The sequence below is a fragment of the Mobula birostris genome, chromosome X (assembly GCF_030028105.1).
Source record: "Mobula birostris isolate sMobBir1 chromosome X, sMobBir1.hap1, whole genome shotgun sequence".
Classification (NCBI taxonomy): domain Eukaryota; kingdom Metazoa; phylum Chordata; class Chondrichthyes; order Myliobatiformes; family Myliobatidae; genus Mobula; species Mobula birostris.
Genome location: NC_092402.1, coordinates 52,848,097 through 52,869,549, shown reverse-complemented (window position 1 = coordinate 52,869,549; position 21,453 = coordinate 52,848,097). Strand labels below are relative to the sequence as shown.

Genomic DNA, 21,453 nt, shown 5'->3' with positions numbered 1-21,453 from the left:
GAGACTCATTCCAGCGAGATGCAGCACAGAGCGTCATAGGAAGTCATTCCTGTCTGTGGCCATCAAACTTTACAACTCCTCCCTTGGAGGGTCAGATACCCTGAGCCAATAGGCTGGTCCTGGACTTATTTCCTGGCATAATTTACATATTACTATTTAATTATTTATGGGTTTATTACTATTTAATTATTTATGGTGCAACTGTAACAAAAACCAATTTCCCTTGGGATTAATAAAGTATGACTATGACTATTTAAGAGAAACCTGAGGGGAACTTCTTCACTCAGAGTGGTGACGAGCTGTCAGTGCAAGTGGTAGAGCTGAGTTCAATTGTAAGAGAAGTTTGGACAGGTATATGGAGTGATATGTGCTGGTTGCAGGTAGATGGGACTAGGCAGTAAAAAACTGTTTGGCGTGGACTAGATGGGCTGAAGTGCCTACTCCATAACCCAACCCTGTTCAACCAAGACCAATGTAACCCAACCCAACCAAATTCAGTTCAATGCAACCCAATCTAAACTACCTCGACCTGACCTGATCTAATCCAATTCAACCAGGATTGCCGGAACCCAAGCGGACTCACCAAAATGAACCCAATCCCCAACCCCTCCCTAAAACCTCAACCCAAAACCAATCCAGTACCAGGACAGCGCATACGTCCCCTACCCCGACCCAGGCCGGTCCAGAACTCGCACCATTTTCTTCATCCCCTTCCCCGTCCATCCACCCGCCGAGACCCGGAGCACAGCTCATATCTCCAGTAGCCCGCTCTGCTCAGTGGGGTCCGCCTCCTCGACAGTCCGGGAGCCGCTCTCCTGAGTCCCGTCTCCAGGTGAGGAAGGGGGTCGGATCTCCTCACCCCCTCGGGGCTCCCGCTCGTTGTCGGCGGGGGCGGCCGCTGGAGGGGCGGGGGCGGCGGCGGCGGCGGGAGGGGCTCCGTGACTACGCTGGTGTTTGGCCAGGTGGTCGCTGCGGGTAAAGCGGCGGGCGCAGAGCGGGCAGTGGAAGCGCCGTTCGCGCGTGTGGGCGCGGACGTGTCGCTCCAGTTCGTCAGCGCGGCCGAAGCGGCGGCCGCAGAGCAGCCAGCTGCAGGCGAACGGCCGCTCGGAGCTGTGCCAGCGGAGGTGCGCCTTCAGGTGCGACGCCTTGCCGTAGACCTTGCCGCAGCCCGGCACTTGGCAGCTGTGAAGCCAGCGCCGCGGCTGCGGGACGCCCCTGCCCGGCTCCCCACGGTTGGACCAGGTGCAGGGGACTCCCACTCCTCCTCCACCTGTTCCTCCTCCGCTCTGCTTGGGCCCGCCACCTTCACGGGACAGAATGCCGCCCCCTCCCGCTGTGGGCGCGGGGTACGCGCAGCTGAAGTCCCCCGGGAAGGAGGGGAGCGGCGACTGGAAGGCGGTGGCGGAACTGGGGTGCGGCTGGAAGGTGTCCAGGCCGGCGGCGGAGGGAGGCGGGGGACAGAGCCAGCCGGCGCCCGGGTGGACGTCCCACCAAGAGGTCCCAGGGGAAGAGGGGTGGTCGGAGGAGGAGGAGGGTGGTGAGCCCACCTTGTACCAGGGGTAAGCGCTGGCTGCCTCCAACGCCGCGCACGCTCCGTGCAGGCAGTCGGCAGACGGCAGGTTGCGGGGGGGCAAGAGGGGAGGATCGGGGAAGGAGGGGTACTCCGCAGCCGAGACGGCCGGACTGTGGGCGTTGGAGGAGGAGGAGGACGAGGGAGGAGTGGAGGAGGAGGGAGATTGGTGGAGCAGACCGTGTCCATAGAAATCCAGAGCATCGTCCGAGCAGGGGAGGCGGGAGGGGGCAGCCAAGAGGTCTACTGTCCCAGGGCTGGCGGGGCCCCTCGCCCCCCCTCGGTAGAGCCGGCCGGAGGTGGAGGTGGAAGAGGAGGGGCTGGTGGTCTCGGCCGGAGGAGTAGGGCTTCCGAAGACGACGCAGGTGCCCGAGAGTAGGGCGAAGGGGTTGGAAGCGAAGGAGCCTTCTTCCTGAGGGGGAGGAGAGGGAGAGAAAAGCAGATGGGGTGGGGAGAGAGCAGGGAGAACAGAGGGAGGGAATGAGAGACGGAGAGTGGAGGAGATGGGAGGGGGAGAGACAGAGGGAAGGATCAGAGGGGAGAGGTAGAGAGGGAAGGGGAGAGGCAGGGAGTACAAGAGTAGAGCAGGAGGGGATGGGGATAGAGTGAGTGGAGGGAGGAAAGGAGAGGATGGAGTGGGCAGAGGGAGGAAAGGAATAGGGAACGAAACGGGAGGGGAGGGAAGGGAGGAGAAAAGGCAGAGGGGCAAAGGGGGAAGAGAAAAAGAGTGAGGGGTTACAGATTGTAATCTCAATCCATCTCCCCAAAATCAACAAATATCCTCCCACCGTGTCAGTCCCCAAACTAATCCCACTGTCCTGTGTCAGTGCCCAAAGAAATCCCACTGCCTCGCTCCCTCCCCACAGCCTCGTGTCAATCCCCAAACTAATCCCACTGCCCCGTGTCAATCCCTAAACTAATCCCACTGCCCCACTCTCTCCTCACTGTCCTGTGTCAGTCCCCACACTAATCCCACTGCCCCACTCTCCACTGCCCTGCTCTCTCCATAGTCCCAAACTATTCTCACTGTCCAGCTTGCTCTCAGAAAAACATGAAGAATTAATCTTGAAATGGAAATGAATTGAGGGATAGAACGTGTGTGTGTGTGTGTGTAGAATGTGAGGTAGGAAGAATGATATGATGTGACAGTGAGAGAGTGAGAGATAGTGACTGAGATCAGACAGAGAAGAGGGTGAGAAAAGGACAAAGGGAGAAATAAATAGTGATGGAGAGATAGCAAGAGAGGGAGAGAGAAGGACAGAGAGATAAATAGAGTGACAGAGAATACAAGAAAAAGAGAAAGAAAGAGGCATAGATAAAGAGATGGACAGAGTGAATGGGAGAATGGAATTGTTGAGATATACAGAAAGATACAAGGAGGGAGGGGAGAGTGAGGAGGAGGTAGAGAAATGGGAGAGAAACAGAATTCTAGAGAGTGAGTTTGAGAGAGGGAAAGTGAAAATGGTGCCTGGATGATCTGGGATTTGTCAGGATCTGTGGGTTATTTCTGTCTGCTCCCCACAACCCCCACTCTCCCTGGCCCCCTCTATATTCCTCCATACCCCAGTCCACTGTCTCAGTACATCCCTGCCTGCTTGCAGGAAGAAGTTCTCTCTACACAGACCACAAGGCAACGTGAACAAGATGTGTACATTCATTCAATCTCTTTTCTTAGACCCCTTCTGTCCCACTCCATCCATCCCTGCCTCTCTCCACCACACTTTTCTCATCCTCATCTCTGCTTCAATCTCTCTATCCCTTTATCTTTTCTCAATCCCTCCCTCTTTCTCTCTTCACTCACAGCCTATCAATCCCTGTGTCTATCTCTCTTTCCCAGTCTTTCTGTCTCCCACTCCTGTCTCAACTTCTCTCCCTTCCTTTCTCTCTTCATCGCTCTCTCCGTTCCTCAACCCCTTCCACTCTCTACTTTCTCCCTGTTTCTTTCATTCTCTCTCTTCCCCTTCTTCCCATCTGCTTCCCTCTCTCCTCCACTTCTCTCACCTCCCTCTCTCCTCATCGTTTTCTGGTTTCCTTTTCCTCTTTCCATCACTCCCCCTTTTTCTCCCACAGTCTATATCTCTCCTCTCTCCCCTCTTTCACTCTCTCCCATCCTCCCTGACAATCCCCTCTCACCCTCCCCTCTCTCATCCTTTTACTTGCTTTTGCCCCATCCCTCCCTCTCTGCTGCTTTCCGTCACTTGCTGTCTCCTGCTATCCCCTTCCCCCGCTCTGCCTGCCCCCTTTCTCTCTCTCCCTCTCTCCCCCTCCCTCCCCCACCACCCCTTCACTCTGCCACGTTTGTATTTGGAATCCATTGCTCTGCGAATCTTCTCCCTCACTCGTCTTTCTGCTCTCTCATTCTCTCCCTCTTTCTCCACCCATTATGACCCTCTCTCCCCTCTCTCCCCCATGAATCTCTTCCTGCTCCTCTGCTCCACCCCCTCTCCTATCTTCTATCTCCCCTCCCTTTTCTCTTCCCCTCTGTCTGCCTCCCTCCCCTTCTGCCCCTCTCTCCTTCTCACTTTCTCTTCCCTTCCACCTTCTCTTCCCCCTCTCCCTCCCTTTCTCCCTCCAGTTCTCCTCTTTCCGTCTCCCCTCCCTTTCATTGCCTCTCTCTCTTTCCCATACCCTGTCCCTCTCTTTCTCTTCCCTCTCCTTTCACGCTTCTCCTTTTCTCAACCCCTCACTCCCATTCTCTCTCTCTTATTCCCACTCTCCCTTCCTCCCCGTCGCTCTCCCCTTATCCACTCTCTCTCACTCCCACTCTCTCTTTTCCCTCTCCCGCCTTCTTTTTCCCCTCGCCTTCCACGCTCTCTCCCCACCCGGAACGGACGACAGGCGCCCCGCAGGAGGAGGGAAGGAAGACCCGCGCTCACCTCTAGAACCGAAGTCGCCATCTCCTTTGCCTGGGTGAGAGTTCGAGACCCGCAGCCGCCACCCTCTGTAGTAGCGTTTCTTGGTGTGCCTGGTCCGGGCTCAGGAGGGACCCGCCTCTCTAATTACAGTGTGTGGCAGGTTTTAAAGACATGAGCCGGCTCCCCCCCCCCCCCGCTCTCAGTCTCTGGGGGTGTCAGTGATGCACCATAATGTTCTCTTAAAATCCCTGCGTTCCCACTCCCTCCACCACACACACACACACACACCAGGACTGCCCTTATGTTCAAAGCCTCCCAAGTTACTTTGAAACAGATTTTAATTTTCCCTTCTGCGAAACCGTTAACCCCCGACAAAAAAAAACCCAATAAATCTATAACCTGTGTGAATCCAATATTTCCGCGCTCTCTGCAAAACCATTCACTGGGCGGAGATCTGTTTAAATCACTGATTATTTTCAAGTCCGCTTCAATCTACCCTAATCGACTATATTTACAGTCACAATCTATTTAAATCATAAGATATAGGGGCAGAATTAGGCTATTTGGCCCGTCGAGTCTGCTCCGCCATTCGATCATGACTGATTTGGTATCCTCCTCAACCCTATTCTATCGCCTTTCCCCACAAACTTTGACGCCCTTACTAATCAAAAAACTATCAACCTCTCCACAGCCGTCTGTGGCAATGAATTCTACAGATTAATCACCTTCTGGCTAAAGAAATCATTGCTTCCTCTACAATATTTCCAATATTATTCTTCATAGTTTTTACAATCTATTTAAATCATTAATTTATTTATAGTGTCTACAGTATATTTCAATCACTTTCTTTAAAATATTTATGATCTTTTAAATCAATACTTAATAGTATTAGTAATCTATTCAAATCATTAATTTCTCCTTAATATTTACAATCTACTTTAATAATTATATTCTCTGCCATATCTGCAATCTTTTTCAATCACTGATTCCTTTTTAGCATTCGCCATCTTTTAAAATCACACTGTCTGTAACCTTTGCACTCTATTCAAATCATTAATTTCTTCACAATATTTACAACGTATTGAAACCAATGTTTAAATGATGGGTGCAGTTTATCTGTTTACGTTATTATCTTCTTTGCAATATTTACAACCTATTAAAAGCATTGTAGATTTGCAAAATATTTAAATGATTAATGTCTGTGCAGTTTTTTCAATTATTATCATTCTGTGCAGTAGTTACAGCCTATTTAAATCATTATTTTATAGGTAGTTGTTGCGATCTACACTCAGCGTACCATCTGTACCTAATAAAGTGGCCATTGAGTGTATGATTGTGGTCTTCTGTTGCTGCTGTACCCGTGAACACTATCTCACTATTTTTGCTCTCTTTTAATTTTTTTATATACACTCAATGGCCACTTTATTAAGTGCAGGAGTGGAACCTGGTGTGGTCTTCTGCGGCTGTAGCCCGTCCACTTCAAGGTTCAATGTGCTGTGTGTTCAGAAATGCTCTTCTGCACACCAACGTTGTAATGTCTGGTTATTTGAGTTACTGTCACCTTCCTTGTCAGCTTGAACCAGTCTGGCCATTCTCCTCTGATCTCCCTCATTAACAAAGTGTTTTCACCCACAGAACTGCCGCTCACTGGATGTTTTTAGTTTTTTTGCATCATCCTCTGTAAACTCTAGAGACTCTGCGTGAAAATCCCAGGAGATCAACAGTTTCTGAGATACTCAAACCACCCCATCTGACACCAATAATCATTCCACGGTCAAAGTCACTTAGATCATATTTCTTCCCCATTCTAATATTAGGTCTGAACAATAACTGAACATCTTGACCATGTCTGTATGCTTTTATGCATTAAGTTGATGCCACATGATTGGCTGATAAGATATTTGCGTAAGGAGCAGGTGTACCTCATAAAGTGGCCACTGAGTGTAACTAAAGCATTCCGTGCAGTATTTACAACCTAATTGAATCATTATTTTATTTGTAGGTTTTGCAATCGATTTAAGTAATTAACTTCTGTGCAATTCTTATAACCTGTTTAAATGATTTCTGTTTTTGCAGCATGTGCAATCTATTTAAATTATTAATTTCTGTGCAATATTTACAATTTGTTTAAATTACTATTTTATTTATAGTATCTGCAGTCTAATTTATGAGCACTATTTACCATCTATTTAAATCAAACTTTATAGTACTGTATCTACAAGCTCTTTAATTCATTAATTTCTATTTACAATCTACTTAAGTCGTTATTTGTAGGATCTACAAACTATTGGAATCAATAATTTTAGCAATCCTGATGCAGGTTTGTGTCCCGAAATGTCAACATTCCTTTCCTCCCACAGAGGCTGCTCGACCCATTGAGTTCCTCCAGCAGATTGTGCCTGGCTCCAGATTCCAGCATCTGCAGTCTCCTATATCTCCATTCAACTCAGTCATTTTTGTATGATTTATTATATTTAAACCTGACACTTTTGCAATAATACAAATTCATTTAAACTGGAATTCTGAAATATTTGCAAGATATTAAATTGGACCTGTATAAAAGCTACTTAAAATTTAAACAGGATATTCTTTTTATATTCATAATCGATTTAATTTAGTTATTTATAATCTTTAGTTAGGATAGTTTTGTATTTGCAATCTATTCAAATCAGATTTTTAAAATAACTTTAAAACCTATTTAAGTACATATGAAAATGGATTTTTGTATTTATATCATTCAGGTATTTTTATAATATTTACAGAGTACATAAACAATGTTTTTACAAAGTTGAATAACTTTTTCAAATGTCTTTATCCAAGTGTGTGTACTTGTATGTCTGTATACGTATGTGTTTTTTTGGTCTGTGATCAATTTGCAATATTTTTCACATTCATGTAATTTAGCTTTTTTTTCTAAACTTATTAATTTGTGCATTATGTAGTTGTGGACCTGTGTGCCAGTGATTTTGTTGCCCTTGTTTCTGTGTGCTTGTATGTCTGTGTGTGTCTCTGTACCCAGGATAACTATTCAGCTTATATATTCTGGTATGTACAGTCTGTTTGTGCATGTTCCTGTATTTCTGTCATGGTGTAACTGTTGTCTGTCTGTATTTGTGTCAGTTTGTCTGTAACTCTGTGTTTTCTATGTGTGTGTGTGTGTTTGTGTGTGTGTCTGTGTCTGTGTTTTGTATGTAGCCGTATTTCTGTGTCATAACTAGTTTTGTACATGTCGTCTCTCTGTATTCATATACATGTGTCTGTATGTCTGTATACATACTGATGTGTTATTTTTTGTCTGTGTAAGCCTGCACTTAGTGTGCTTGTTCAGTGTATGTGCACGTGAGGGAATGTCTCACATACCCACACAAGCAATCTCACACACATGTGGACTCCCACATACAGACACAAACACTTTCTTACACTCTCACACACTCATTCTCACACACAGACACTATCCAACACATACACTTATACTCTTTATCACACAAGCACACACGCACACGCTTATGCTCCCTCACAGTCACCCAGATTCATATTCATTCATTCTCTCTTTCTCCGACACATACATCTCTCTAAAACCAGAAGTCCAAGTCAGACCACTTTTATTCAATTATCCATATTACCTGACTGTAAGTAAAGGGTAAAAATAAGAGAAACCTTGATCTCAGGTGCAGGGAATGTGGAAGAGTGTGTGAAATGTGTATGTCGTTTTGGAAAGTTTTCAGGCAAAGGGTTAATGTTCCATCCAATTATAATGGATCAAGTCAAAATGATGGTGAATATTTTTGGTGCTGAGATCAAGACCATAGACTTAATTAGACAATATTATAACCCTGCCCAGGATTGTGGATTGGTGGGAAAGCAGTATATGGGACACAGAGAGAAGGGGGCAGGGAGAGATACGGTGGGGGGGGGGGGATGATGTAAAAGAGAGGGGGAGGAGAGGAAGGGGAGTAATGGCTAGGAGGGAGGGGGAGAAGGGAAGAAAGAGGGAGAGAGGAAGGGGGAAGTAAGAGGGTAAGAGACAGAGGGTGGAGATGAAGAGACAGGGGAGAAGTAAGGAGATAGTTATGAGACCAATTTTGTTCACTCAGAGAGATAAAAATCAAGGCCAAGAGAACACATGTGAGTGAGCACCACATTGTGGGAGGGGCGGTGAGTAGGGAGTGTCACGCTGTGGGAGGGGCGGTGAGGAGGGAGCACCACGCTATGGGAGGGGTGGTGAGGAGGGAGCGCTGTGCTGTGGGAGGGCGGTGAGGAGGGAGCGCCGTGCTGTGGGAGGGGCAGTGAGGAGGGAGTGTCACGCTGTGGGAGGGGCGGTGAGGAGGGAGCGTCGTGTTGTGGGAGGGGCGGTGAGGAGGAAGCACCATGCTGTGGGAGGGACGGTGAGGAGGGAGCATCACCCTGTGGGAGGGAGCGCTGTGCTGTGAGAGGGAGGGTGAGGAGGGAGAACCATGCTGTGGGATGGGCAGTGACGGAGGGAGTGTTGTGCTGTGGGAGGGGCGGTGAGGAGGGAGCGTCATGCTGTGGGAGGGACGGTGAGGAGGGAGCGTCACATTGTGGGAGGGACGGTGAGGAGGGAGTGTCACGCTGTGGGAGGGGCGGAGAGGAGGGAGCGTCACATTGTGGGAGGGACGGTGAGGAGGGAGCGTCACGCTGTGGGAGGGAAGGTGAGGAGGGAGAACCATGCTGTGGGATGGGCAGTGACGGAGGAACTCCACGCTGTGGGAGGGAAGGTGAGGAGGCAGTGTTGCACTGTGGGAGCCGGGGTAAGGTGGGAGGGGCAGTGATGAGTGAGTGCTGCACTGTGGGAGGGGTGGTGAGGAGGGAATGTTGCTCTGAGGAGGGGCGGTGATGAGTGAGTGCCTCATTATTGGAAGAGTGGTGAGAAAGGAGATTCACACTGTGGGAGGGGCAGTGAGGCGGTGAGCATCACATGATCTCTCAAATGCTGTTTGGGAGCAATTTGAAAGGTGCAGGTAAGATGCATTCCAAAGAAGAATAAGTAGATATATCAAGAGTAAAAGAGCTGAGAGTAGATATCAGACCGCTGGAAAATAACGTTAGAGAGGTAGTAATGGAGGACAAGGAAACAGCAGACAAACTCAACAAGTATTTTGCATCAGTCTTCACTGTGGAAGACACTAGCAGTATTGAGAGTGTCAGGAGGCAGAAGTGAGTGTTGTTGCTATTAATAGGGAGAAGGTGCTTGGGAAGCTGAAAGTCACCTGGATCAGATGGTCTCCACCCCAGCGTTCTGAAAGGGGTGGCTGAAGAGATTGTGGAGGCATTAGTAATGATCTTTCAAGAATCACTAGATTCTGGAATGGTTCCAAAAGACTGGAAAATTACAAAGGGAGGCAGAAGAAAGGAAATTATGGGCCAGATGGGTGGAGGGCAGGTAGTGTTAAGGAAGTAGAGAGGCTGCAGCAGGACTAAGTCAGATTAGGAGACTGGGCAAAGAACTGGCAGGTGGAATATGCTGTCAGGAAGTGTTTGGTCACGCACTTTGGTAGAAAAAATAAAGGCATAGACTATTTTCTGAACAGGGAAATAATTCAGAAATCAGAGGTGCAAAGGGACTGGAGAGTCCTCATACAGGATTCATTGCAGGATGAGTCTGTGGTAAGGAAGGCAAATGCAATGTTAGCATTCATTTCAAAAGGACTAGAATATAAAAGCAAGGATATAAGTATTGTGTAACACACACAAAATGCTGGAGATTGGAGGACTGTGAGCAGTTTTCAGCCCCATATCTAAGAATGGATGTGCTGACATTGGAGAGGGTCCAGAGAAGGTTCAAGAAAATAATTCTAGGAATGGAAGGATTAAGGTATGCGGAGCATTTCATGGCTCTAGGCCTGGACTCATTGGAGTTCAGAAGAATGGGGGTGGTGGGGGAGAATTCTCATTGAAATGTACCAAATATTGAAAGACCCAGATAGAGTGGATGAGGAGAGGGTGTTTCCTATAGTGAGGGAGTCTAGGACCAGAGTGCGCAGTCTCAGAATTGAAGAATGTATCTTTGGAGCAGAACTGAGGAGGAATTTCTTCAGTCAGAGGGTGGTGAATCTGTGGAATTCATTGCCACAGACAGCTGTGGAGACATAGTCATTGGGTGTATTAATATAATCAAATGCCTGAGATACTACATGATGTCGTTCATCCTGATTCATTTCAAATTGTTGTCGGGGATTTCAGTCAGGCTTGTTTGAAGAAAACCCTTCTCAATTACAATCAGCATATAACCTGTAGCACCAGAGGTCCCAACACACTAGACTGCTGTTAAACTAAGATAAGGAATGCCTTCAGTTCCTTGCCCAAGACTGCATTTTGGTAAATCAGATCACTTGGCTGTCCTTCTCCCACTTGCATACAGGCAGAGGCAAAAGAACTAAGCTCCAGAGAGCAGGACCATAAAGAGATGGTCGCAGGAGATAGAGGAGCGGCTAAGGGAGTGCTTCGAGTCAGTTGAGTGGGCCGTGTTTAAGGACTCGAGTGTGGATGTGAATGAATACACCATGGTGGTAATGGACTTTATTAAAACAGCTGTAGACGAGTGTGTCCCCACAAATCATTCAGACTCTTCCTCAATCAGAAACCCTGGATGAACCATGAGGTCCACAAGCTGCTGAGAGCCAGATCAATGGCATTCAGGTCTGTCGACCGAGAAAGTTACAAGAGATCCAGTTACGACCTCTGGAAAGCCATCTCATGGGCGAAGTGGCAATTCCAAATCAAACTTGAATCAACAAGGGATGCTCGACAGCTGTGGCAGGGGTGAATACCATCACCTCCTCCAAAGTTAAATCAAGTGACATACTGTAGTTGACAACAGAGCTCAGCTCCCAGATGAGCTCAATGCCTTTGATGCTCGCTTTGACCTTAAAAACATGGAGGGACCTTAATGAAATCTCACAGTCCCCAATGATCCAAGTCTCTGAGGCTGATGTGAGAGTATCATTCAGGAGGGTGACCCTCAAAAACTATCCAGACCGGACGGGGTACATGACCACGTACTAAAGACCTGTGCTGATTAACTGGCTGGAGTGTTCACTGAGATCTTTAACCTCTCGCTTCTGCAGTCTGCGGTACCCACCTGCTTCATGCAGACTTTAATTATACAGGTGCCCAAGAGGAACCTGGAAACCCACCTCAATAACTATTGTCCGGTAACATCCACAGTGATGAAGTGTTTTGAGAGGTTGGTGATGAAACATATCAACTCCTGCCTGAGAAGCGACTTGGATCTACTCCAATTTGCCTACCGGAGCAACAGGTCCACAGCAGATGCCATCTCATTGGCTCCTCACTCAACCCTGGAACATCAAGATGCTCTTTAAAGATTACTGCTCAACCTTCAATACCTCATCCCCTCGAAACTAATCAATAAACTCCAAGACCTTGGCTACAATGCCTCTTTGTGCAGTTGGATCCTCGATTTCCTCACTTGCAGACCCCAGTCAGTTTGGATTGGCAACAACATCTCCTCCACAATCTCCATCAGCACAGGTGCACCACAAGGCTGTGTGCCTGACCTCCTGCTCTACTCACTTTATACTTATCACAGTGTGGCTAAGCACAGCTCCAATGCCATATTTAAGTTTGCTGTTGACTCCGATGTTGTTGGCTGAATCAAAGGTGGTGATGAAACAGCATACAGGAGAGAGATTGAAAATCTGGCTGAGTGGTGTCATAACAACAACCTCTCACTCAATATCAGCAAAACCTAGCTCCTGTTTATTGACTTCAGGAGAAGGAAACGAGAGGTCCATGAGCCAGTCCTCATTGGGGGATCAGAGGTGGGGAGTGTCAGCAGCTTTAAATTCCTCAGCGTTACCATTTCAGAGACCTGTCCTGGGCCCAGCAGGTAAATGTAATTATGAAGAAAGCACGACAGCACCTCTATTTCCCAAGGAGCTTGCAGAGAATCAGCATGACATCTGAAATGTTGACAAACTTCTATAGATGTGTGGTGAAGAGCATATTGACTGGCTGCCTCACAGCCTGGTATGGAAACACCAATACCCTTGAACAGAAAATCCTACAGAAAGTAGTGGATACGGCCCAGTCTGTCATGAGCAAAGCCCACCAACACCCCCCACCCCCACCATTGAGCACACCTACATGAAGTGCTGTCACTGGAAAGCAGCATCCATCATCAGGGACCCCCACCACCCAGGCCATGCTCTCTTCTCACTGCTGCCATCAGGGAGAAGGAGGTAGAGGAGCCTCAGGACTCACACCACCAGGTTCAGGAACAGTTACTACACCTCAACCATCAGGCTCCTGAACAAAAGGGGATAACTTCACTCACCCCAACACCGAACTCACATATGAACTCACGTTCAAGGAATCTTCATCCCATGTTCTCAATACTTATTGCTTATTTATTCATTATTATTGCTTTTTTCCTTTAGTATTTGTACAGTTTGTTGTTGTTTGCACTCTGGTTGAAAGCCCAAGTCGGGTGGTCTTTCATTGATTCTGTCACGTTATTATCCTAGAGATGTATTGAGTATGCCCACTCGGGGTTGTATATGGTGACGTATATGTACTTTGATAATAAATTTGCTTTGAACTTTGATATTTAAAGCATTACGTTATTGATTAGTAAGGGCGTCAAAGGCAGGAGAATGGGGTTGAGAGGGAAAATAAATCAGCCTTGATGGAATGACAGAGTAGAATCAATGGGCCGAATGGCCTAATTCTGTTCCTATGTCTTATGATCTGATGCTCCGAAAGATCTCAGATGCATCAAAGAACTGCAGCACGAATGAGTATTGATTTCTGAACATTTAAACATGATTTAATATTTCCCTTCTTTGATTTTATCCCTTTGGCCCTCTGTTCTTCAGCTCTTCATCTCCACTCCCCCACCTCCCCAACCCCAGTTCCACTAAAACAGCCCCGTCCTACCCCCTTCAGCCCGTCGCATCACAGGAGTCGGCGGGACTGACCACGGAGGGGTGGCAAAGGGACACGCCAGGCGCTCGTTAGCGAGGCTGTTCTTAGATCGCGGGGGTGTGAAGAGGGTGGTTGTGAGTGGGAAGGACTCCTGGAGGAATGGAGTGGTCTAACATAGACCATCAGAGCTACTTAGATTAGAGTCATTAGATTCCAGTTCATGAAATTAGAGAGAGTGAGTGGGAGAGGGTGTGGAACAGACACTCCGTGTAGGCAGTACCACGCCCTCTCCGACCTGGGGAAGTCACCCCGAGATCCTGGCCATGGAGGGAGGGGCGTAAACGTGTGTGTGTATGGCCGTGTGAACCACATTACCCAGACCGGGAGATCGAGTAGCCAGGGATCCTCACTGCCCTCCTCCCGACCGATCTCCCCACCTTTCCTGAGGGAGGAATAGAACTCATCTGTCTCCAGCCGTACTTTGCAGAGGTTTAAACTCTTCCCTCTTTCCCCTCCTTTCTCCTCCTCTCTTCCCTCTCCTCCCCCTTCATCCCCTGCACTTCCTTCCCCTCCTTTCCTCCCTCCCTCCAACTCTCCCCACACCTCCTCTCTGCCCTTCCCTCCTCCCCTCTCCCTCTCCTCTACCCCTCCCCCACTACCCCATTCCCCTTCCTCCCTCCCCTCCCCTCCTCACCCTTTCCAAACACGGCAGGAAGAGCCATCAGTGGTCTGACTGTCTTTTCCAAATTGACAACAGCTGGTCGGCAGCTCACCACTAACCACCACCTCAGCGATGCGCTGAATAAACCCAGGCATCATCGTAGGACAAGGGCGCAGGGCGAGGTCCTTCCGCTTCTTTCTGGCCTGTTGCACAGAACACAGGACACAGAAAAGTACAGCACACAATGCTGTGCTGAACTATTTAAACTAGTAATTAAACTCTTAACTAAACTAATCCCTTCTGCCTACACATATCCCTATATGTCCATATCCCTCTATTCCCTGTGCATCCGTGTGTCTGTGCCTCTCAAACATCCTCTATCATATCTGCCTCCACCACATTCTGGGAACCCACTACTCTTCTGTATGTAACAAAAATACCTTTGAACTTACCCCCTCTCACCTTAAATGCATGCCCTTTGGTATTAGACATTTTCACCCTGGGAAAAATATATTGGCTGTCTACTCTATCCATGTCTTTCACAATCTATCAGACCTTGCTTGGGATGGAGTGTACCGGTCACGGGGTGAGACTGGGTCTGTTCCCCCTGGAGTGAAGTAGCCTGTGGCCCCTGATAGTATTACAGAATGAAGGCTGACAGGGCCGTTAAGAACACACATGCAACATGTCTGCCTTTATCAGTTGGGACACTGAGTTCAAGAGTCAGCAAGTTATGTTGCAGCTTTATAAAACTGTTCGGGCCGCATCTGGTCCGAATTAGATTCATTTCTGGTTACCCCATTACAGGGAGAGTGTGGGAGCTTTGGAGAGGGTGCAGAAAAGGTTCACCAGGATGCTGCCTGGATTAGAGAGCGTGAGTTATAAGGAGAAGGTGGAAAAACTTAGATTGTTTTCTCTGGAGCGACGGAGACTGAGGGGAGATCAGATAGAGGCTTATAAGATTATGAGAGGCATTGATAAAGTAGACAGACAGCATCTTTTTTCCCAGGGTAGGTTTGAGGAGATTGAAAGGGGACCCAAGAGGCAGGTTTTCCAAATTGTGTACAGTTTTGATCACTGCTTTACAGGAAAGATGTTAGTAAACTGGAAAGAGTGCAGAAAAGATTCACCGGGATGTTGCCTGCGCCTGGGGGTCTGAGTCACAAGGAGAGGTGGTGTAAACTACAACTTTACTTCCTGGAACATAGGAGATTTAGGGGTGACCTGATAGGGTCACAAGGGGCACAGAAAGGGTGAAAGCACATAGTATTTTTCCTGAGGTGGGCTGCTAAAAACAAGAGGGTGCAGGTTTAAGATCAGAGGCAAGAGATTTAAAAGGGACATCGGGGCAGATTCTTCACACAGAGGGTGGTGCGCATTTGGAATGAGCTGCCAGCAACAACATTAGCAGCATTTAAAAGCTATCTCAATAAATAGACAGGAGAGGTTTAGAGGGCAAAGAGCCAAATGCCAGCAGATGGGACCAGCTCACTGGGCAACACAGTCAGTACAGACCAGTTGGGCCGAAAGGCCTTTTCAATGCTGTCCCGCTCTGGGACATTCAGAAACAAGGGTTAGCTGGTCCCATAGCTAATCCACCCAGGATTTTCCCAATTCCGAACATTTTTTCCCTCTGAGGTTTGAGATGGGTCGGGAATCAAGCACTGCTGAGAAATTCCATCGATGTGAGTAAAGCTGTCACAGTGGGTGCAGAAGTCTGGCTGTGGGGAGGGGAGGTTCAGAGGTGGACAGTGATCGAGGGGTGGTGGGGGGGTGTTGTCAGAGATCTGATTCATTGTGGAAGGTCTCCAGAGAGGGAGAGAAATGGACGGGCAGTGAGTAGGGAGAGTGCAGAAGAGAAACCATTGTGGGGGGGGCACTAAGGAAGCAGCATTTTGGGTGGGTGTGTGAGGAGGGAGGGGTGGTAAGGGGAGAGGGCTGTGAGGGACAGCGAGTAGGGAGTAGCTGTGGGGAGGGAGACAGTGAGAGTCAGAGAGCAAGGGAGGATGGAAGGGGAGAGGGGAAAGGGAGAGAATGTGATGGGGAGTGGGAGAGAGCATGTGAGAGGGAGGGAAGGAAAGAATTAGGGGAACAGTTAGAGAACATGCCCCACACATTGAGGGATGGGAGGGAGTTCCTGAGTGGGGTAATTAGTCAAGGATGGGGGCCTGTCGGATACCCTGTGCACTCTGTACCCCTCCCTGTACTCTGCTCCCCTCTGGCTCTCTCTCCCCCATCTGCCTTCTCTCCCACTCCTTCTCTTTCTCTGTCATCCTCTCCCCTCTCTCTCTCTCTCACTCCTCATTTTCTCTTCTCTCTCTTTCTCACATGCTGCCTCTCTCTCTTTCTCTTTACCTCCCCCTCTCGCCACATCCCCATCTGTGTGTGAGTCTCTCTCTCTCTCTCTCTCTCACTTTTTCTTTCTCTCTTTGAATCTCTCTCCCCTCCCTCCCTCTTTCCTCCCCCTCTCTCTTTCCCCAATCTCTCTCTCTCTCCCACCACCCCCTCCCATGTTCCTTGATCTCCCTGTACAGACTGACCACAATGGTATCCAACCACAAGATATGTGCAGGAAAATAAGGGCTGACCGAATCCAAAAAACAAAATTACTGGCGCACAGAATTAAACCAATGTCTCATACACAAAGGAGCAGTGTTTGAGAGCTCTGCTGAATTAAGGTTATAAACAGTTTATTTGCAAGCAATGTTAAATGTTAAGGAGAACTAATAGTGTCATCAGTTATCGAGAAGGGTTTGAACACCAAGGGAAAAAGTGGTTCTTGAGTTGCATGGTGGGACCACCTGGGAATGTGTGGTCAGTTTCAAAGTTCAAAGTAAATTTACTGTTTACTACCTTGAGATTCCTTTTCACATTCAGACAAAGAAATACAATACAAAAATAAATAGTAAAAATTCATATTGAGAACATGTGTTGTACAGTCATTTAAAGTGAGTCCATAGGTTGTGGAATCAGTTTAGTGTTGAGGTGAGTGAAGTTATCCACACTGGTTCAGGAACCTGACAGTTGAGGGGTAATAACTGTTCCTGAACCTGGTGGTGTGGGACCAGGGGCTCCTGTACCTCCTTCCTGATGGCAGCAGCGAGAAGAAAGAATGGCCTGGATGGTGGGGGTCACTGATAATGGGCGCTGCTTTCCTGTGGCAGTGCTCCTTGCAGATGTGATCATGGTGGGGTGTGCTGTACCTGTGACGGGCTCCTCATTGAGGGAAGGAATGTTGGTGTGTTGACAGTAGTTCAGAGAAGGGAATAGAGAGCCAGAGGGAGCCACAGAGATGGGGAAGGGTGGAGGGGCCAGCGGTGGTTACAGAGACGGGGAAGGGTGTAGGGGTGGGAGAGGGTCACACAGATGCGAGGGGTGGAGGAGGTTACAGAGATGGGGAGGGGCTGTAAGACCATGATAGGCTCCCATTAGTAGTCTCCCAGACATCAGACAGCACTCCAGAATGTTCTGTGGTCTCTGTCTGTCTCTTTCTCTCTCTCTCTCTCTCTCTCGCCTCTTTCTCCCCCCCTCTCTCTCTCTCTCTCTCTATATATATATATATATATATATATATATATATATGTCCTAACATCCTGCCAACTAGACGATTTAGTTTCAGCTGAACCCTCGAAGATTGAGCCTGTGTGGTTTTGAGCAATTTTCTGAAGCAATTTTGGCGAGCAAATTTCTTTTTATAATTCGTCTATTTATGCAGAGAGAGAGAGGAAAAAAATGTTCCCACTTTTCACCAAAATAGTCTGTGTTTCCGGATGAAGATTAGTCTTTAAAAAGAAAGATTGTCAGACCCACACAACACCCATGGTGCTTCCATTCCACACCCTGTCTCTGTCAACTCTCTGTAAGGTGGTGGACACAGCTCAGCACATCACATCTCTAAAAAATAAATAAAAGCCTCCCCTCCAAGGACTCTGTCTACACATCAGTCACTATGATCAGACTATTGAACAGTCCCCTAGTACGATAAGGCAGACTCTTGACCTCACCATCTACCTCATTGTGGCCTTGCACCTTACTGTCTGTCTACACTGCAGTTTCTCTGTAACTGTGACACTTCATTCTGCATTCTGTTATTGTTTTACATTGTTCTACCTCGAAGTACGGATGTGGTGAAATGATCTGTTTAGATGGCATGTAAAACAATGTTTCTCACTGTACCTCAGTACATGTCACAATGACACACTAATTTACCTATTTAATTTACATCCCCTTTCGAAGATTCCATCAGACCCAGACCCTGGTATATTAACTAAATGCATTTCGTCCCTCTCCCTCTTCCCTCATCTCTTCCTCTCCCTCTCCCACAAAACATCATGGGCACATTCCTCTCCTTTCCCAGTGCAGCCTCCTCCGGACCTGACTGTGGCTACAAGAGAAGGTGGAGAGAGTCAGAACCTTTAGATCCTGGGAGGTTAACATCTCAGATGACCTGTGCTGGGCCTAGCACAGTGACACAATCAGAAGGAAGGTGCAGCAACATTTTTATTTTCTTCGAAGGTTAAGGAGGTTTGGTTTGTCACCGAACAGTCTACCAAACTTCAAAGGATGTCCTGTTGGAGCTTAATATCCTGACTGGAGCTTAATCTGGGCAGGTGTGAGGTGGTACGCTTTGGGAGGTCAGGTGTAAAGGGACAGGAGACTGTTCAGCAGTGTTGATGTGCAGAGGGATCTTGGAGCACAAGTTCATAGCTCCCTGAAAATGGTTACACAGGGCAGTAAAGAAGGCATATTGCATGCTCACCTTTATTAGTTGGACAATGAGTTCATGAATCGGTAAATTATGTTGCAGCTTTATAAAACTTTAATTGGGCCACATCTGGAATATTGCATTCAGTTCTGGTCACCCCATTACAGGAAGGGTGTGGGGGCTTTGGAGAGGGTGCAGAAGAGGTTCACCAGGATGCTGTCTGTATTAGAGAGCGTGAGCTATAAGGAGAGGCTGGACAAACCTGGGTTGTATTTTCTGGAGCGGTGGAGGCTGAGGGGAGACCTGATAGACGTTTCTGAGAGACATAGATAGAGTAGACAGCAATATCTTTTTCCCCCAGGGTTAAAAAGTCTAATAGTAGAGGGCATGCATTCCAGGTGCGAGGAGATAAGTTCAAAGGAGATGTGCGGAGCAATTTTTTTTACACAGAGAATGGTGGGTGCCTGGAACGTGTTGCTGGGGAGCTGGTGGAGGCAAATGCAATGAAATCATTTAAGAGGCTGTTGGGCTGACATGTGAATGTGTAGGGAACAGGGGGATATGGACAGTGTTGAGGCAGAAGGGATTGCGTTCATTTCTGTTCAGTTTTGGGCACCTTACTATAAGGAAGTTGTCATTAAGCTGGAAAAAGTGCAGAGTTCATTTACGAGGATGTTGCTGGGACTTGAGGTTGAGCATGTTGGGACTTTATTCCTTGGAACATAGGAGAGTGAGGGGTGATCTTATACAGGTTAGGGAATCAAGAACCAGAGGGTACAGGCTTAAAGCAAGAGGGGAAAGATTTAATGGGAACCTGAGGGAAAACATTTTCACACAGTGGGTGGGCAGTGTTTGGAACGAGCTGCCAGAGGAAGTGACTGAGGCAGGTACCATAACATCATTTAAAAGGCACTTGAGAGAGACATGGATAGGAAATGTTTAGAGCAGAGGTTCGCAACCTTCATTATGCAATGGACCAATACCATTAAGCAAGGAGTCTGTGGGCCCCAGGTTGGGAACCCCTGGATTAGAGAGATACTGTACAGGACAAATTTAGGCAAATGGGAATGGCTTCAATGGGAATCTTGGTCAGCAAGGATTAGATGGGCTGAACGACCTGTTTTATGCTGTGTGAGTCTGTGATCAGCATGTACTGTTGGAAGTGTCAGGACTGGTTGCATCACGGTCTGGTACTGCAATTTCTATGTGCAAGAATCTTCAGAAACTGCAGAGAGTCGTGGACTCAGCCCAGTACATCACAGACACATCCCTTCCTCCCCACCATCGGTAGTATCTACAGGGCAACGTCCATCATCAGAGATCCCCACCATCCGGGCCATCCCACCTTCTCACAGCTCCCATCGGGCAGGAGGTACAGAAGCCTGAAGTCCCACACCACCAGGTTCAGGAACAGCTACTTCCCTTCAACCATTCGGTTCCTGAACCGACTGGCACAAACCCTTAACACCACCTCAGTACAGCAACACTGCGATCAATTAGACTTCAATAGATTTTGTTTTTGTTCTAATTGTGGTCTCTCTTTTTGAAATTGGGTATAATTTATGTTTTTTTTTTGCTGAATGTTTTTTCTCTATCTGATGCTCTCTGCCTGTGATGTTGCTGTAAGTCAGTTCTTCATTCTACCTGTACACAGATGGCCATAAACTCTTGACTTGACAAGATTTTGGAAGTTGCTTCATGGACCCAACATCCCTCCCTGTCTATGTGACCCCTCTGGCTCCTACACACACCTCCCCATCTCTGTGAACCCCCTCTCTCCCCTACAACCCACACCATTTCTGTGCCCCCCCATCTCCTATACCCCTCCCCATCTACGTGACCCCTCCCCCCTCCTACACCTCCCCACCTTTTTGACCCCCTCCCTTTTCTACACCCCTCCCATCTCTGTAAGCCCCCCTCTCTGCCCTACACCCCTCTGCTTTGAGCAGATGACTGTCTGGACGCGCTACTTGCGCAGGAAGAACAGAGAGCTGGAAGTGGCTGAGTTAATTGAACCACCTCCTGTCGCAGTGGGGTGGCACAGGAGGATGTCCCTCTTTCCCTCCCTCCCTCCATCCCACACCATGTGTTACTCATTCACAGGATCCATCAAAGCCTCCTTGAAGTCAGAGAGCATGAAACAGATCGCAGGACCACAGCATGCTCCCCCTCCCCTCACTGCACTGCACCCTCTCGACCAGCGCGTCTCTCCCTCATTCCCAGCAATCCACACCCCCCCCCACACACACAACTCCCGTCACCCAGACTGTGTCTGTACTCTGCCGGCAGGGTGGGGGTCTTTACACACGTGCCACTTTCACACACACACACACACGCAAAACTCTCCATTTCTTTTATCCAATTCTTTCCGTACACGCCCCTCTGTCGCCATAACCCGCTCCCCACCCGACATACCTGCCCGTCTGTGAGCCCCTCTCTCCCCGTCTTCGTGACCCCCTCGCACGGCGCTCCCTCTTCTCCGACCCCACCCCACCCCGTTCCTCTCCCTCCCCCTCCCGCTGTTCCCCATCCGCAACGCTCCCTGACCGAGTCGGGACCTGCGGTCACGGGCGTTGTGCCAGGACAGTTTTGATGAGGCTTCTGTGGTCGGGCAGGAGGGAGCGTCAGCTCTTTGAGGTGGTACCGCTGTCTCCTTGTTATTTCCGAATCCGGTCGGAATTCACCCGGAAGGAGGGCAGTGGAGAGGGGAAGGAAACCCGGCACCTCCCACCACCCCCTCTTCTTCTCCCAGGGC

The 21,453-nt window shown here is 48.4% G+C and overlaps 1 protein-coding gene across 1 annotated transcript; it reads right to left on the bottom strand.

Annotated features, from left to right (window-relative positions):
- Positions 1-749: 749 nt before the first annotated feature.
- LOC140191515 (transcription factor Sp7-like) lies at positions 750-21,172 on the bottom strand. The gene is made up of 3 exons (XM_072248967.1): positions 21,114-21,172; positions 4,447-4,565; positions 750-1,982 (listed from the first exon to the last, which is right to left on the bottom strand). The coding sequence occupies exons 2-3, from the start codon at positions 4,465-4,467 to the stop codon at positions 750-752; spliced, it is 1,254 nt and encodes a 417-aa protein (XP_072105068.1). The 5' UTR covers positions 4,468-4,565; positions 21,114-21,172.
- Positions 21,173-21,453: the final 281 nt, after the last annotated feature.

What these genes read in the sequence shown, in the direction of transcription:
- LOC140191515 (XM_072248967.1), bottom strand. Translation starts at nt 4,467, where the DNA reads ATGGCGACTTCGGTTCTAGAG. An exon ending in TGGCGACTTCGGTTCTAGAG is followed by an intron (nt 1,983 to 4,446) that starts GTGAGCGCGGGT and finishes CCTCCCCCTCAG; the next exon opens with GAAGAAGGCTCCTTCGCTTC.